At 40.2% G+C, this 17,619-nt stretch overlaps 1 protein-coding gene across 4 annotated transcripts in view; it reads right to left on the reverse strand.

The window, feature by feature from the left end:
- The window catches only part of PHKB (phosphorylase kinase regulatory subunit beta), a 103,096-nt gene that overhangs the window by 46,805 nt on the left and 38,672 nt on the right, over positions 1-17,619 (reverse strand). For all 4 annotated transcript variants that reach the window (XM_081335909.1, XM_081335908.1, XM_081335906.1 and 1 more), the window contains 5 exons: positions 14,581-14,644; positions 10,957-11,052; positions 8,180-8,377; positions 5,087-5,144; positions 1,886-1,963 (listed from right to left, as the gene is read on the reverse strand). In XM_081335909.1, coding sequence (XP_081192035.1) covers positions 1,886-1,963; positions 5,087-5,144; positions 8,180-8,377; positions 10,957-11,052; positions 14,581-14,644 — 494 coding nt within the window. The remainder of the gene's footprint in view (positions 1-1,885; positions 1,964-5,086; positions 5,145-8,179; positions 8,378-10,956; positions 11,053-14,580; positions 14,645-17,619) is intronic.

Here is a 17,619-nt window from a genome sequence, read left to right on the forward strand (position 1 = left end):
GAATGAGATAGAGAATCTGCATTCTTCAATAGGGTGCTTTAAACCCAATCCCTCTATACGCCTGAGTTTTTAACATCGTCACATATACCTACGTCCGAAAATATATAGGTATTTGAGGCACAGGTTATTTGCATCGGCAACGGCTTAAAACCAAGAAGGTGCGTTTTGAAATGTTTATTAAAGACATGGCGCACAGTGTTTGCACATTTAATTAAATGATATATTATTTCAGGCAAATGGCAATCTGGGGTTTAAAGCAATTTTTTTTAAAAAAAAGGTTAATATTGCCTTACACAGTGGGACATTGGCCAGGATTTAAAATGGAAAGGATAGGCTACTGTGAAACATTGTAAAGGAAAGCATCTTACTCACTTTCTAGAAGGCTGTTAAAAAGTGGGAAATGGAGAGTTAAGTGCTAAAATAATTCACTGTGGTTGTTTTAATTAGCCAGATTCAGCTAAAACAAAAAGCAGAAGGCAAACGATGACTGGAGAGGAGTTGGCAGATTCAGAACAAAAGGATCATTTTTATAAGAGAGACTTCATAAGAGATACTCAACATCTCCGTGTGATTTCCTTTGTAGCGTTTTCAAACCGAATGCCTTTATTGTATTGATACCAGGGGGCGAGGGGGGGGAGAAGCAATGAGATCATAAACGTAATTGAAATGGGGTTTTTTTAAAAAAAAAATTACTCAAGGAGCTCTCTTCAGAACCACAAATTCCCCTTGAGAAAAGTGAATGCAGAGGTATCCTCAAGGCTTCTTCCTTACATAAACTCTGCAAGACCTATTAAGTGTCATGATTAACACCCAAATTACCATCCCAGGACCAAGTATAATAGGGGACAGCTTCTAGATCAGTGTCTGTCAACTTTGGCAACTGTAAGATGGGTGAACTTTAACTCCCAGAATTCCCCAGCCAGCCGGGCTGGCTGGGGAATTCTGGGAGTTGAAAGTCCACCCATCTTAATGTCATAAAGATTAAAAAAACAGGGTTCAAGAGCAGACATGACAAACACACGTCACGTAACGTTACGCGACGTATCGGGACTGTTTGGCCATTGTCGGCAATGGGGTGGGCGCGGCTTCCCCTTGATGCGTCTGGCCCGCGGGCCGGCAGTTTGACACCCCTGTTCTAGAGGATCAAGAAATGTTACTTTTTTGGCCATGACCAGATACTATGGAGCCACATCACATTACTCAATTTACCCATTCTACAATATCTTCTCCTTCAGGATGGTTTGGTCTCACGCACAATGTAGTTGTTGTACACAACAAAAGAAGAGGGGGCTCATGGCTCTTGAGCAACCGAATGTTTAGCCAATGGATATTTCATTCACCAGACCTTTTTTCCTGATCCACATTTGAGGGGGGGGGAAATGAAAGTGACATCATATTTAGCCTGGAGCGGAGTTCTTCTAAAGTTCTTCCTAGCAGTTGGTCTGACATTTACTACATTGACTAGAAACATGCTTAAGGTAAAGGTGAGGTAAAGGTTCCCCCGCACATGCGTGCTAGTCGTTTCCGACTCTAGGGGCCGGTGCTCATCTCTGTTTCAAAGCCGAAGAGCCAGCGCTTGTCCGAGGACGTCTCCGTGGTCATGTGGCTGGCATGACTAGATGCCAAAGGCGTACGGAACGCTGTTACCTTCCAACCAGAGTGGTCCCTATTTTTCTACTTGCATTTTTACGTGCTTTTGAACTGCTAGGTTGGCAGAAGCTGGGACGAGTAACAGGCGCTCACTCTGTTACGCGGCACTTGGGATTCGACCCGCCAAACTGCCAACCTTCTGATCGACAAGCTCAGCATCCTAACCCACTGAGCCACCGCGTCCCTTTGAAACATGCTTGAGGACCCCTTATCCAGAGTTCTCCATGGAGAATACCTTCCACTGATTGTTGTAGTATAGGATCCAGAAGGTCCTGATATTCTTTGACTTGCTCGGGGTTACCTCGGAAGAGCCCTAAAAGCAATCCAAGGAGACTTTATTAGCAAGACGCATCCCTTTCTAGGTGACTCAGCGCTAATGAAAAGGCCCATCGCCCTTTCAGTGAACCGCTATCAAAGGTAAAGAGTCTTTATTTTCAAGACGAAACAGCAGAGATGGGAAACGGCACCTGAGGACCTTCTGCTTTCTACAAAGCCATTTGCCGTTTCACTCAAATGGCCCATCATATAATACAGTTGCTTGCATTTTTGAATCCCATCTTTATGTGGTGTTTTTTTTACAAATAACTCAATGTGGTGAACTTACCTAATACTCTTCCTCCCATTTTCCCCAACACAACACACTGTGGTAGGTTAAAAGCTGAGAGAGAGGGATTGGCTCAAATTCACCCAGACAGTTTTCATACCAAAGGCAGGACTAGAATTTATAACCTCATTGTGATTGGCCCAAAGTCACCCAGCTGACTTTCCTGCTTAAGGCAGGACTAGAACTCACAATCTCCTGGTGATTGGCCCAAAGTCACCCAACCAGCTTTCCTCCTTAAGGCAGGACTAGAACTCACAATCTCCTGGTGATTGGCCCAGAGTCACCCAGATGATTTTCCTGCTTAAGGCAGGACTAGAATTCACAATCTCCTGGTGATTGGCCCAGAGTCACCCAACCGGCTTTCCTTCTTAAGGCAGGACTAGAACTCACAATCTCCTGGTGATTGGCCCAGAGTCACCCAGCTGATTTTCCTGCTTAAGGCAGGACTAGAACTCACAATCTCCTGGTGATTGGCCCAGAGTCACCCAGCTGATTTTCCTGCTTAAGGCAGGACTAGAACTCACAATCTCCTGGTGATTGGCCCAGAGTCACCCAGCTGATTTTCCTGCTTAAGGCAGGACTAGAACTCACAATCTCCTGGTGATTGGCTCAAAGTCTCCCAACCGGCTTTCCTTCTTAAGGCAGGACTAGAACTCACAATCTCCTGGTGATTGGCCCAGAGTCACCCAGCTGATTTTCCTGCTTATGGCAGGACTAGAACTCACAATCTCCTAGTGATTGGCCCAAAGTCACCCAGCCGGCTTTCATGCCTAAAGGGGACTAAAACTCACAGTCTCCCGGTTTCAAAATTCAGACACTGGGAACTGACTGATATTTATGACCACTGCTGTGTCCCAGGGGTCACATGATCGCCTCCTGACAAGCAAAGTCAGAGAGCGTCACTTAACAACTGCGGCAGAAAGACGGGTGCGGACCAGGACTCAACCCTGCCCCTCCTCAGTTTGGCCAAGTGCGCCAAAACCACAAACTGTGGCTTGCAGCCAGCGAAGATCGGAAGGAGAGAAATGCCATGTAAGAAAGGGGGACAGACGAGAGGAACGGCTCACAAGGTATTACACATTCTCTCTATCATATATGGGCACACATATAATTTTTCATGGATTACCCTGTCACACCCACTACTTCTCTAGTTGAAAATAATTTCCCTGTTAGGTAGGGGGTTATAAAATACCAGGTGGATTTCCTGCAGCTTTGTCATGATTACAGTGTTAGGCATTGGTCTGTATTTCCTTTTACTGACATTTGTCTATATAATTCACGCTTGGCAGTGGTTCCATTTCCTCTTTCCGGGGGGAGGGGGGGGTTTGGAGGAGGGGAGGGTGGAAACGTTGCCGATTTCAAATTCTGCATTTCCTTGAAGGTAAAGGTCACGGAGGAGGGAGGAAACATATCACTGCAGCTACATGAGATTTCAGTAAAAGTCATTCATTCGACTGTGACCATAGGCTTTTCTCTCTGAAAAATCCCAAAAAACGGCTGGCAGGTATTTTTTAATTTCATTAATTCCAGGTATGTAAACAGCATTACACTAGATACTCACAGATCTACCTAAAGCAACCTTCGGTCATTGCATTGACCTGGCTGGGAATGATGGGAGAGGAGTTCCAATTATTTCCTCTTGTCCCTGTTGAAAATGAGGGAGGGGGCTCTTGCAGGAAACAGATCACCGTTTCTGTACTAGAGACCTCCCCCCCCCTCAAAAAAAAACCCCTTAAAAAAACCTTTAGCTTGTTACTCTTAATTGTACATAAATAACTGCTGTGTCCAACCAAACACAGTGACAAATAAAACACGTAACAGAAAAAATTAGTTTTCTGTTAATTAAATAGGGCGCCAGCCCTATGGAATCAGCTCCCCCCTGAGCTTCGGATGGCCCAAAACCTCCAATCCTTTCGCCGCAGCCTCAAAACACTCCTGTTCCACCAGGCTGACCTGGACTGACAGGCATTTTAATTAATTTATATTTAGAATTTTTAATTTATTTTTTAATTCTTTAATTTTAATTTATTGCACAGATGATTTCAATTTTTTTATCTTGATTTCTGTACTTATTATATGTTTTGTTGTTAGCCGCCCTGAGTCCTTCGGGAGATAGGGCGGGATATAAATCCCATCAACCAATCAATAAATAAATAAATTAAAAGGTAAGTTAAAAGGTAAAGGTAGAAGTTTCCCCATCCAATAAATAATAATAATAATAATAATAATAATAATAATAATAATAATAATAATAATAATAATAATGATGATGATGATGATGATGATGATGATGATGATGTTGGAAGGAACCTTAGAGGTCATCTAGTCCAACCCCCTGCTCAGGCAGGAAATCCTATACCATTTCAGACAAATGGCTATCCAGTCTCTTAAAAACTTCCAGCGTTGGAACTTTTCTGTGGTCATGTGGCCAGCACGGATACATCCCAAGGTAACTGGATGAAATGCTGTTAAGCTTCTCACCAAAGTGGTACCTATTGATCTACTCACATTTGCATGCTTTCGAACTGCAAGGCTGACAGGAGCTGGAGGAAGGATGGGTGTTCACTCGTTGTGTAGCGCTCAGGTCTTCAACCTGGGCTGTCAACTTTCTAGATGACAAGCTCAGTGTCTTTAACCACTTGAGCCATCACGCCCCCCCCCCTTTATTCCATCAGCTAAATTCATTTTACAAAAATTGGGCACCAGCAATTACAATCATCCTCTTGGTTTGCCTATAGGCATGGGTATACACGCACGCACCCATCCATTTCTCCTCTCTACACATTCCAACCCTCTTCTTCTGAGACAGTAAGAACACAAAATCATACTTACCATCAATCATCATAAAAATAAAAAAGAGAGGAAACTCGCATTCAATGCCGTCAAAGAGCTGAAAGTTGTTTTAAAAAGAAAAAAAGAAAAAAATGTATAAAAGGCCGTGCTGCAGTTTTATTGTCGGAAAGATGTTCAAGCAATCTATTACAAGTTCAAAGGAATGAAAGATACACATGAAAACAAATTATTCTTTGTCAGTACAACAACAACTTACATCGAAGAAAGAGAAGAAAAAAAAGGTAATTCATCTGGCTACATTAAAAAAAAAAATTCCAACCCTTTCAAAATGCGGAACCAGAATTTTATGCGTTAAGATTTATCGCATCGTGCTTCTCCGCAAGGAAATTCCATTTAAATTAAAAATAGTATGAATAGAAAAGTGAAGGAAAAAGGGGAACTTCATTCAGACAGCTCTTAATGGAAAGCATTAATATTCAGCACCATATCAAAATTTTATTATTAATACACTCCAGTCTGTAGCCAGCTGTGAAATTAAATAAAATGATAAATAATGTGACTATCTGTGACAGGAAAGAAACTATACATTGAAGTGGAAATGCAAACACATTCACCTTTAAACAAATCAATCAGGAAGAAATATGCTGATGCAATATATTAAGTATTGCACATCCAAAATACAAGCATGTCTCTTTCACTAAAATAGATGGCAAGGAAGTGCCAAAGCTAATAGCTTCTATGATTTGTTTAGCTTCTTCCCACTTTACTTTATGCATCAGAGCAAAGAACATTTTCTTTGGGTTCTGTCAAAACATGCAACAACATTGAGAGAAAGTGAGGAACAACACCCAACGAACATAAGAAGAGAATCTAAAACTCAACTTCTCTCCATAGATTTGACAGAGCTAAGTCACGTTGAAGTTAACATTGAGTCTAAGGGATGAAGTGCATTCTGCGCTATTTGGTCCTCGGAATGGGACAACTCGCCAAGAGACAACTTGCCTTGGGACAATTCAACAATTTGATTTAATTATTTAAAATAATTTAAAAATTATGTTAATTTTTGTCATTCACATTTCATTTTCTCCCTCCTTTTGCACTCTTTCTTTAGCAATTCTATTCCACTGTTTCTTTGATAGTAATGTAACTCTTGTCCCTTGGTGAGTTGGCCATGCTGAGTTGGCTGGGGCAAGCTAGCTGCGGCGAGTTGGCCATGCTGAGTTGGCCATGGTGAGTTGACCGTGGCGAGTTGGCCATGATGAGTTGGCCATGGCAAATTTGTAAATCCACTTGTCCTGCCCACTGTCTTTCTCCCCCACATTTCACACAGGTAGATTACATTTGGAGTAGGGTCCATGGTTCAGATAATTCTTCACTACACAGGGCAGAATACAAATGATGCACTCATTATCCTTTTATATCAGTGACAGATTGAAAATGAACCAAAGGACTACATATTGTCACCTGTACATGTATAAAATAGTTATGAGTTGAGTTTGGCCACTAGCTATCTAGTCTCTTTTTACTAACTCTAATGGATCAATGATTTTCTGGTGTCTGAAAGATTATCTCCATCCTAAATCCTATAGAATTATCTCAATCCTACGTCCTATAGGATTATCTCCATTCTACGTCCTATAGGATTATCTCCATTCTATGAATTTCCAACCTGGAAATTCAGGACAATGGATATGTAAGGAACATTAATGGAGGCATATCCAGAATTTTCAGAAAGGAAGACCCATGATTATATCAACAATAATTCAACATTAATCTTTGTTGTTAATTCAGTTGCAAGAGTGTTGTCCTCTAATAGTTTAAAAACAGATGATATAAAAAATATTGCTAAAATCTAGACTCAGCAATGTCACTAGAATCCAAATATTAGAACTGGACATTCAGAATCAAAACAACTGGCAGTATAAAAATTATCTAAAGTGGGCAAACCTGGAACTTCTTGGCCCAGTCATTGTAATAAACACAGGGCAACAAAAAAAAATCCCACAAATTTTGTACTCTGGCACTTATGAACGCTGATGATACCCAACTTTTCCTTTCGACCCCAAACCACCCCAGTGATGCCCTCAACGTGATGTCCCGGTGCCTGGAGGCGGTTCGGGTCTGGATGGGGAGGAACGGACTCCAGCTCAACCCCGACAAGACTGAGTGGCTCTGCATACCTTCATCCCGGGTTTATTCGGATGTTCCACCTTTGGCTATGGGGGGTGAACTATTACCCCCCGTAGATAGGGCTCGCAACTTGGGGGTCCTCCTAGATTCACGGCTCACCCTGGAGGACCATGTAGGAGCTGTGACTGGGGGGGCCTTCGCCCGGGTTCGCCTGGTGCGCCAGTTGCGGCCCTATCTTAGCCGGGATGATTTGTGCACGGTCACTCATGCGCTCGTGTCCTCTCGTCTAGACTACTGCAACGCTCTCTACATGGGGCTGCCCTTGAGGACCACCCGGAAGCTCCAACTGGTACAGAATGCAGCCGCGAGAGTTGTGTTGGGAGTCTCCCGATACTCCCACGTTACACCGCTGCTCCGTGAGCTGCATTGGTTGCCAGTTGTCTTCCGGGTGAGATTCAAGGTACTAGTAACAGTGTTTAAAGCCCTTCATGGCATGGGGCCGGAGTACCTTAGGGAACATCTGCTGCCGGCATCAAGCTCCCTGCGCCCTGTGCGTTCCCACAGAGAGGGCCTCCTCAGGGTGCCACCGATCAGAGAATGTCGATTGGTGGTCCCCAGGGGGAGATCCTTCTCTGTGGGCGCTCCGGAGCTGTGGAATCAGCTACCGGTAGAGCTCCGGATGGCGCCCGATCTTCGCTCCTTTCGTCGCGATCTCAAGACGTTTCTGTTTGTTCAAGCCGGCCTAGCCTGATGGGGATTGGTGGGGTTTTTAGTCTTGTGTTTTAATTTTAACTTGGTGTTTTAGAACTTGATTCCAACTGTTTTAATATGGGCAATTATTTAATCTTGTTTTAACGTTTGTATTTAGTATTTTATTCTGCCCTGTGAACCGCCCTGAGTCCTCAGGGAGAAGGGCGGTATATAAATATTATTAAATTAAATTAAAAAATTAAAACACACATTCCTTCCTCCCTTCCCATATCACAGGAACAAGGTCATTACCTTAATCTCTGCTGGTTTATAGTACTGTCGGGTTTTATCCTCCAACGCAGTTCTATAACCATCTCTCAAAAAACGCTTAAATCCGTATTTTCCTTTGAGTTTTCTAACGATCTTATCGACTGTTTGACTGGACAAAGCTTCATCGTCCACAGCAAATGCAGGATAGCTAATACACGGGAGGAGGGCGGCATCAGTGTTCTGGCATAACAAAAAAAAGTTTGCCTAAATAATGAACATTCTCAATTCAATGGATGATGAATCTGGGTTAGAAGAATGCTGCCCCCTATATATATTATCTACCTTAGTAAGGTGGGTAACTTGAAATGGGCTGAGCAAATACAAACCCACTTTTCAAGCTATTTGAAGTTACAACTGCCCAAACAGTTTAGGGAAATATTCACGTGAGTGAGATTTGAACCACTTGACACAATGGTCAAATGTAGGAGATTCCACTCTATAATGGACGTCTCTGCATCTGCGGAGCGGAAGAGGTCATGGACCTGGCTCGCATCCTATTTCACTGCTGCCTATATAACAGGGTGAGAGACAGGCACCTTGGTCTATACACTAAATGAATGAGCCACTGGGACCCCCATATCAAAATAACTTACCTTATGCGTGGCCAGAATTTGAAAATTACATTTAACGCAGCACAGTACCTGAGCAAAATGGTTCGGCTGAGATCGGCATAGGTGAGACTGATTGGGGTAGATTGTAGGGCCGACAGTGAAATATAATTTTACCATATTTTATCTATCTACATCTTAAATTGCTCTATTTGATTCCAATTTCATTTTAAAAATGTATTTTATCCCAATTTCATTTTAAATTGTATTTTATTTCTATTTTATTCTAAATTATATTTTAACCAATTCCATTCTAAACTGTTCTTACTGCATTTTAGTATAACGTGTGTTTGGAACTCTACACCTCGATATGGCCCATGGGCTAATCAACAAAGATTATTATTATTAGTATCTACGTATTCAATATGTCACATGTAGTAACTCCAAACAGGTACTCTGGGTGTTTCAGAACGTATTTTCAGGTCTGGCAATTACAGATTTCTTCCATTAATTCTGCACCCAAAGCTGTATTCCATATGAAAGGAGAACATATGCAGGAATCTGACTTAGTTGGAAAGAAAGGAAGAAAGAAAGAAAGAAAGAAAGAAAGAAAGAAAGAAAGAAAGAAAGAAAGAAAGAAAGAAAGAAAGAAAGGAAGGAAGGAAGGAAGGAAGGAAGGAAGGAAGGAAGGAAGGAAGGAAGGAAGGAAGGAAGGAAGGAAGGAAGGAAGGAAGGAGGGAGGGAGGGAGGGAGGGAGGGAGAGAGAGAGAGAGAGAGAGATTGAGATTACAGGCTTCAGAGAAACAACACAAGGTGCTTCATTGTTCTCTGAAGTCTATATACTTGCAAGGTGGAGAACCATTCTATACTCATTGAGACCAACTTTTCTTTGCTTTATCTATGCAACAACTGTAGATACATCAAAACTGAAAATACAAGGGTTTAAATAAAGAAGCACGGACATACATTGGAATGTTTACAGTGAATAGAGCTGTAAAATATTATAATAAAGCAAAGCAATATTTAGTCAGGTACTGACAGGGTGAAGAGATTTTCTGAATACACAATCAAGGGTTGGGAGGGTTTTTTTTGGTATTTTTATATTATAAGCAAACTCTCTAAAGGAAATTTTGCAATCCAAGTTTGCAAACAAAAATTGATTATGTTATTAGTAAAAGCAGTTTTAGGTTTCCCTGTCTTTTATCTCTTGCTTTTAATTTCTTCTGCCCTCCACTAGCATTTTTTATGCTTCGCATAATGTTGTTTACTGCGGGGGGAAAAAGGAACAGGATAATGCTATTTATATTGTACACCGCAAAAAACTGAGTAAACTTATAAACAAAATGACTATTGAAAACTCCAGCAAAGGTAAATTTTTAAAACAGAGGAAACAATACAGAGAATAAATTTCATTCCCTTGTTGCTCCATAAAAATATTTATGGGTACAGTAAAATTAAAGGAATTGCAAGAATAAAAGAATCAGGTTTTGATCTATGTCAGAATATTCCCAATCTTTAAATCGGGGGGGAAAAACATATATAGGTGTATGCATGTATGTACGTGTGTATGTACAGTATGTGTATGTATGTATGTATGTATTTTTCCTTGAGGCAGCAGTGAGAATAGTTTACTGGAATTGTCCAAATTAGCATGCCAAGCTTGCCCATTTTAAGATAAGGAAATGGAATGTACTTTATGCTAATGAGAAGTTTCTAATACCGAAATGGCTTTCAGCAGGCCTTAACCCATTAGACAATATCTTCCCAACTATTAGGCCCCAAAATAACTAATTACTTATTTCTAACCTAGAGGAGTTCCCAGATTTTAAAAACTAAAATGGAAATTGAATGCACAATGAAGAGAAATGTGTGTCTTTTTCATGCACTAGGAATGGTGATATGTTCCATTCTGAAGTTATATTGCAAATGCATCAGAAATTCTGAAAGTCAGACAGATCCACCTATTTAACGCTTAATAACAAAATTATCATGATCAGAACACTTTTCTCAACTTTCACTTAATTTTTCCCCCTCTTGTAACACTTATAAAAGATGAGTCTGCCATAAGGAAGATCTCTTTCATACGCTTCTTTCAGAAAAAGACCCGGATTCTAATTCTGTCTAACGGCAACCTCATTAAAATGGTTAGTAAAACATATCCCCGCGAACTCCCTCTACGTTAAATGTTAACACGCTTGGCATTTTGCTTACGTGAGATCGTGATTCACGTGGAAGCAACGAGCAAAGGGTTTGCCGGTTCCGATTATGAGCATCAAGGTCTACAAAGATGACAGACCACGAACAACCCTGTAGATGGAACAGAAAATTAACGCTATACAGAATACGTGTAGCAATAACTGGAACAGCCAGCAATCACTGGCAAAGTGTACACATTATCGGGATAATTAGATTACCAGTGGCAATCATAATCCAGTTAATTTTAAACAGATGATGACATTTATAACAATAATAATAATAATAATAATAAAGTTGGAAAGGAACTTGGAGGTCATCTAGTCCAAACCCCTGCTCAGGCAGAAAACCCTCTATCATTTCAGACAAATGGCTGTCCAGTCTCTTCTTAAAAACTTCCAGTGTTGGAGCATTCCCAGGTTCGGGAGGCAGGTTGTTCCACTGGTTAATTGTTCTGACTGTCAGGAAATCCTTAGTTCTAGGTTGCTCTTCTCCTTGATTAGTTTCCATCCGTTGCTTCTTGTCCTGCCTTCAGGAGCTTTGGAGAATAGCTTGACTCCCTCTTCTTTGGGGCAGCCCCTGAGCTATTGGAACTCTGCTATAATGTCTCCCCTCGTCGTTCTCCTCATTAAACTAGACATACCCAATTCCAGCAACCGTTCCTTATATGTTTTAGCCTCCAGGTCCCCCAAACATCTTTGTTGCTCTTCTCTGCACTCTTTCTAGAGTCTCAACATCTTTTTTACATTGTGGTGACCAAAATTGGATGCAGGATTCCAAGTGTGGCTTTACCAAGGCATTGTAAAGTAGTATTAACACTTCACGTGATCTTGATTCTATCCCTCTGTTAATGCAGCCTAGCACTGTGTTGGCTTTTTTTGGCAGCTGCAGCACACAGCTGGTTCATATTTAAGTGATTGTCCACTAGGACTCCAAAGACAAATGTATATAACTTTATTTCATCACTATTAAAGGACTCTGTGGGTATTTTAAAACTAGTTAGAAGACCAGTGGATAGAAGGGTGAAATTGCCAAATAGTAATACTCCAGGATTGTTTACAACCGCTACTCAAACTTTTTGTGTTTTGCAAGAGGCAGAATTCTGAAGTCAATCGTTTCAAGAAGAAAAACTATCCAATCAAATATTGACTTGGCCCCAAGATAGTGGATATGACCTATCTAGAAATGATGTGTTAAATAAGATATAGGGAAATCTTCCACGTTGATGCCATCAATCAGTAGGGCTGCTTCTCCTCAATTGCTAGAGGAGACCAGACAATTACAAGTCAGAAGGAGTGAACATGTTCCAGCAAAACCTTCTGAGACGGTGATTCCCTTGAGTTTCATTCCAAACAATTACCAAAGTTTAAATCAAGGATTTTTCCAGGTATCAGGTGGACACCGATGTCACCTAATTAGGTTCCTACTTTAGTATGACTTGTAGAACTGATCTATCAGCAGTACCATAAACAACACTGCCCATAAATAGAACATGAGGACTTAAGGTCACCTTTTAACTTCTCACAGGGCTTACATTATACAGAGCACACAGTCCATTAGACTTATCTGCTATTACAGGGCAAGTACCAGAGCTGGCAAGTATCAGAGGTGGCTGAGCACTTTTTAATTTTCTTATATTTTTGGGGGAATAAACATGTGTTCCTAAGAGATGAAGACTTGTTGATTTTTGCTTATGAAACTTGGGGGGGCTTACAATTTGAGGGCTCTCTACAGTATCAGAAGAACGTAATCTCTCTCTCTCTCTCTCTCTCTCTCTCTCTCTCTCATTAAACAAACTATGTGGCAAATAAATAAAAAAAAGTCATGGCAGAAAAATAAAGGAGGGTTGTAAATAGCAGTTGTGACAAATAAAATTATTCCCAATTATTACTTGAAGGCTACTTGGTCTTTCTTTCATTCAGAAGCTCATCCAGGTCTATCTGTATCAGATTATTACCGTGCTATTCTTCTATGTACTATCTGACAATCTTAGGTTTAGCAATTCTGATTATCCTTAAAAGTTGACAGCTATTGATTTTGGGCGGGCAAATGCTAGTAGTTTTCCATCTGCCAAAGAAACTCATGAGTCCTCACTTAAATCTGTGTAATATCTTATGTACTCAAAACAAAATTTAAAAAAAACCATATTGCAGTTTTCAAAGCCAAGCAGAGGCTAATAACCTCAGATTGTTTTTTTAAGAAGTGCAATTAAGCTACACTGCTCCTTAACACAAGCAAATTGCTCTCAAACGTGTCTTTATTCAATTATATACTCTCCAGTGCTTGATCAATGGAGATATGAAGAAAACTACCCTGCATATCTAATTATGCATTTTGCAGCAATTCACTTTGGTGTAAAGAGAATTTATAATATAGAAAGAGAGTATCAGCCAATTAATCCAGATCTAAATATAAGATTAAACACATGGACAAACATTAGAATCCCAGTGGGCCTGTTCATAGGCAATGAGTTTCCATCAATAGGTAAAGAGGAAGTTATTCCTTCAAGATCTCCGGAAGATCTCCTGATCTTTGGATACCGACATTCAACTTCCCAAAGGCCTACAAACATCAACTGTTCCTCCCTCTTTTTCAGGGATCTTACTTGTGGTACATTTCTGATTAGTGCTCCCCACCCAAGTACTAAAAGAAATGACAAGTACAATGGGTATGTTAGAATAACACATATATGGAAGGTGTTCAATAGAGCATTTATTTGTGTTAGCCTGAAGAAGGCTACAGCTGAGAGAATGCTTGGTGACCTCCAGCTGAGCGCCTCAACCCCACAATTCTCCCTCAGATCAGTTGCTGGAGCAACCACAACCACTGGAAAAATTGTCCTGGGGTGGTAGGCCGCATCAGTTGCCAAGCAACAACACTAAGGACATTCCAGGAGCATATAGGAGCACTGGGAAAAGAAGCATTGAAAAAGCCAGCTTAGTTTAAAATAGATCAAGAATGCAGAAAACATATTGAATCCTGAGGGTAACTAGATTCTTCATGTGACGCAGGCCTTGGCAATCAAGAGGCACATCTAAAAAGCAGATTTCTGATCATAAGGATGCCTCATGTTCCATTCCATTCTATTCCATTCCATTCCATTCCATTCCATTCCATTCCATTCCATTCCATTCCATTCTATTCTATTCTATTCTATTCTATTCTATTCTAGTCCAGTCCAGTCCAGTCCAGTCCAGTCCAGTCTGTTCTCTAGCCTGTTCTGTTCTCTGTTCTGTATTCTATTCTATTCTATTCCATTCCATTCCATTCCATTCCATTCTACAATCTGTTCTATTCTATTCTATTCTATTCTATTCTATTCTATTCTATTCTATTCTATTCTATTCTATTCTATTCTATTCTATTCTATTCTATTCTATTCCATTCCATTCCATTCCATTCCATTCCATTCCATTCCATTCTCATGGATCAAAATGACCAGAGGAAAATATGAGGCAGTACAGTGCTATAACTGTTAACTGAAAAAAAGGTGGGGAAAACTAGGAGACCTACAGACTGGAAATATGTTATCACGTGGATATCAGACAGACTTTGATGTGTAGTGAAAGCAATTCACTACAGAACAAGCAGTTAATTAAAAATGAAGAATGAACAAGTATTTAAATAGTCCTACTATTGTACCTGATTGCCGAAGAGGTTGAATCCGTTAATTGCTTCTAGAGCAGCTTTTGCCAACCCGACAGAACTAAGAAAGAAAGAAAAGAGACAGAGAGGGGTGGGGGGGAAAAATGTTTGTTATGCTTATAACTCTGGAAATAAAAATTCTGCTCCCTAAAGGCTATCTTATACATCAGATAATTTCTTGCTGACAGCTTAAAAAAATAAACAGGACAAAGTGATGATACAGTAGGTTTATTTTATTGGTTTTCAGCAATTTGTATTTAAAGGTCACCAGTGATCTGTACAATATATATATATTTTTGAAAGCACCTTGGATTTGGACATCTGGAATTGTAAGTTTATAGGTCTTGCTTTAACAATAGCGGGTTTCACCTTTCGAGGGAGTGATGAATTTTTTCATTACTTTATGGGACCATTGGTGTACATGGTACTCTTCTAATCTGACCAAGGGCCTAAAGTAAATTGTCTTCTCTTTTGAACGCTTTTTAGGAATACTGTAAAAATAAACAAACCCAGGCCTTAGCCATCTATGAACTATCAGCACCTTGGACAGCTCCACAAAGAGATTAACCTATTATTAGCATGTATTTGAAAAAAAATTCTGATTATGAACCAAGTAGATATTTTGTGTGAAATAAAATACAGAAGAATAATTGATAAGTGGACAGGTGCATTTACCCTGAAGTTATCTATTATTTAGTCATGAATCAACCACAAAAGAGTTTCTCTCTTTTTTTTAAGCACAAATCTTGAAACAAGGAGATGGAAACAGGAGCTTCTGCCTCTAAAACGGGACTTGAATCTGGATCTTCCCAAGGTCAGTCCAATATCTTCATGTCCACAAGACACCAGCTCTCTAAATGTTTTCATTACCAGCTTACTAGGAAACACTGATTCCCCCCACCCTTTATTTCAACCTTCCCACTGAGTGTTTTCCACACTTTTCTGAAGAAATACACAAGAGGGACAGAAACAACCATGTGCTGTTTACTAATTGGTTCAACAAGGGAAGGATGATTAGGTTAACTACCAAACTTTGTTCTGAACAGCTGCCATCAAAGGCTGATGAAATCTCACATTTTCTTTTCTTTTCCTCATTTTCTGCTGATTAGGAATTATTCTCATCGTGAATGACGGGTAGCATGCTAATAGAAGCTGGATGGCTTAGTGCAACTGCTTCGCTAATGGAATCTTCCCCCCTCCATTAAACTCAAGAAGGAACCTAGGATTGCGTCCTTCTGGCGCTTCTTGAAATCTTCATGCGGACCTTCCTGATGTGAATCTGTACCAATGTTTTTGCTTTTGTTTTTACTTCTCCTGTCTGGTTTTTTTCAACTCAACACATTTTCGACCCCATTTTAATTAACTCTGTCTTTTTAAAAACATACAACATTGAATATCATCATTTATTTATTAGATTTCTTTTTCAGAAAGTTGACTTTCACTGTATTAACAAGTCTGTTACAGCAACGCTGGTCAACCCACCGTACAAACTAATGAGTCCCTAATTAAAATCCCCCCAAAATCAATAGCACAGTATGAGTGACTTCAGAATGAGGAAAGTCCAAATCCTTCAAATGAAATCAATCATAGATGGATCCAGTTTTTTTAAAAAAAAAAGTAAACAAAACCTTTCCTCATCAAATCTAAATAAGAGAAGAGCATATAATGGAAACCCAATATTGCTTCGTTGATAACAATATAATGCAATACTAAGACATGATTCAGCCATCGCTTTGATAACCTACTTAACAGACATGAGCCTATGTGAAACAAAGGAGTGGCTTTTTCAAAAATGAGATCAGCTCACTGATTTCATTGCTTTAGCTTTAGAGATCAGTAGAAGCATCAAAACAGTTAGAAAAAAAATTGAAAAGAGCAACAGTCAACTTCTTTTGCCCACATAGGGGATCAAGATTAAAACAAGTGGATTAAGAATGTGTGACTTGGCTCAGTGGTGCCCGATAATAATGCAAGTAGAAGCTAGCATCTCTGGAAAATACTGAACAGCTTTCCCCAAGCTTTGTGATTAAGCAGCTGTTAAATGTTGGGCTTGTGATTGATGATTGCTTAAGAATGAGAGATAAGAGATAAAGGCGCTCTGCTCCTAAATTGCTGTTCATTGTCTTACGGGCAATCTTTAGTTTCAAACCCCAAGGTTTAATTTAAGACAGATCCAAGCCGAAGCATTCAGTCTAAGAAGGCATGTAAGTTTAGAAGGACTGTACAATGTGATATATGAACAAATCTTCTTCAAATGCCAACTCGTACTCTAAATTAAGACTCTCTTGTGCACGTTTGTGCACATACATACGCATATGGACCCATCAAGTGATTGTGGAGCTATTCATTCAAACAGGGCATGGTTTGCAGCCTAAGCTAATCTGGGTCAGCTTTCCAGTCAGTGTTGATTGCTGGTGGAGATTTCAGAAATGGATTGCCTTTGCTTCCTTCCTAGGGTTGAAACAGACTTGGCCCAAGGTCACCCAGCTCTGGTTTTATGCTTAAAATGGGATTAAAACTCATGATCCCCCATCTTAAAGTCTAAGGAGGTGATCAGTCATCCAGGTTGTCCCAAATATGCTTTTCAAAAGGCAACTGGACTTTCTTGTTTTGTTTCTTTGAAAATGTTTCGCTTCTCATCCAGGAAGCTTCTTCACTCCTGATTTGTTGTCAGGTGTCTTGACTGGTCAGAACTGAAGAATCTTCTTGGATGAGAAGCGAAATGCTTCCCAAGAAAAAAAACACAAGAAAGTCCAGTTGCCTTTTCAAAAGCACCTTTGGGTCACAGTCTCCCAGTGTGTAACCTGACGCCATAACCTCTACACCAAATGGGCTCTCTAAGCTAATGAAGTAATTGAACTCAATGAAAATAGATGGGATAAACAGGTTTTGAAAAAAGCCTTCAAGAATAAAACAAGCAGACCGGATTCTAATCAGGATCGAAACACTAAGAGATCCATAACCTTCCTTTGCTTTCATATTTAAATTCTTCCTTTTAGGAAATGAGGTATCTGTGGGAAGAATCAAGGACCATGC

Source organism: Vipera berus (assembly GCF_964194415.1).
Source record: "Vipera berus genome assembly, chromosome: 10".
NCBI lineage: Eukaryota > Metazoa > Chordata > Lepidosauria > Squamata > Viperidae > Vipera > Vipera berus.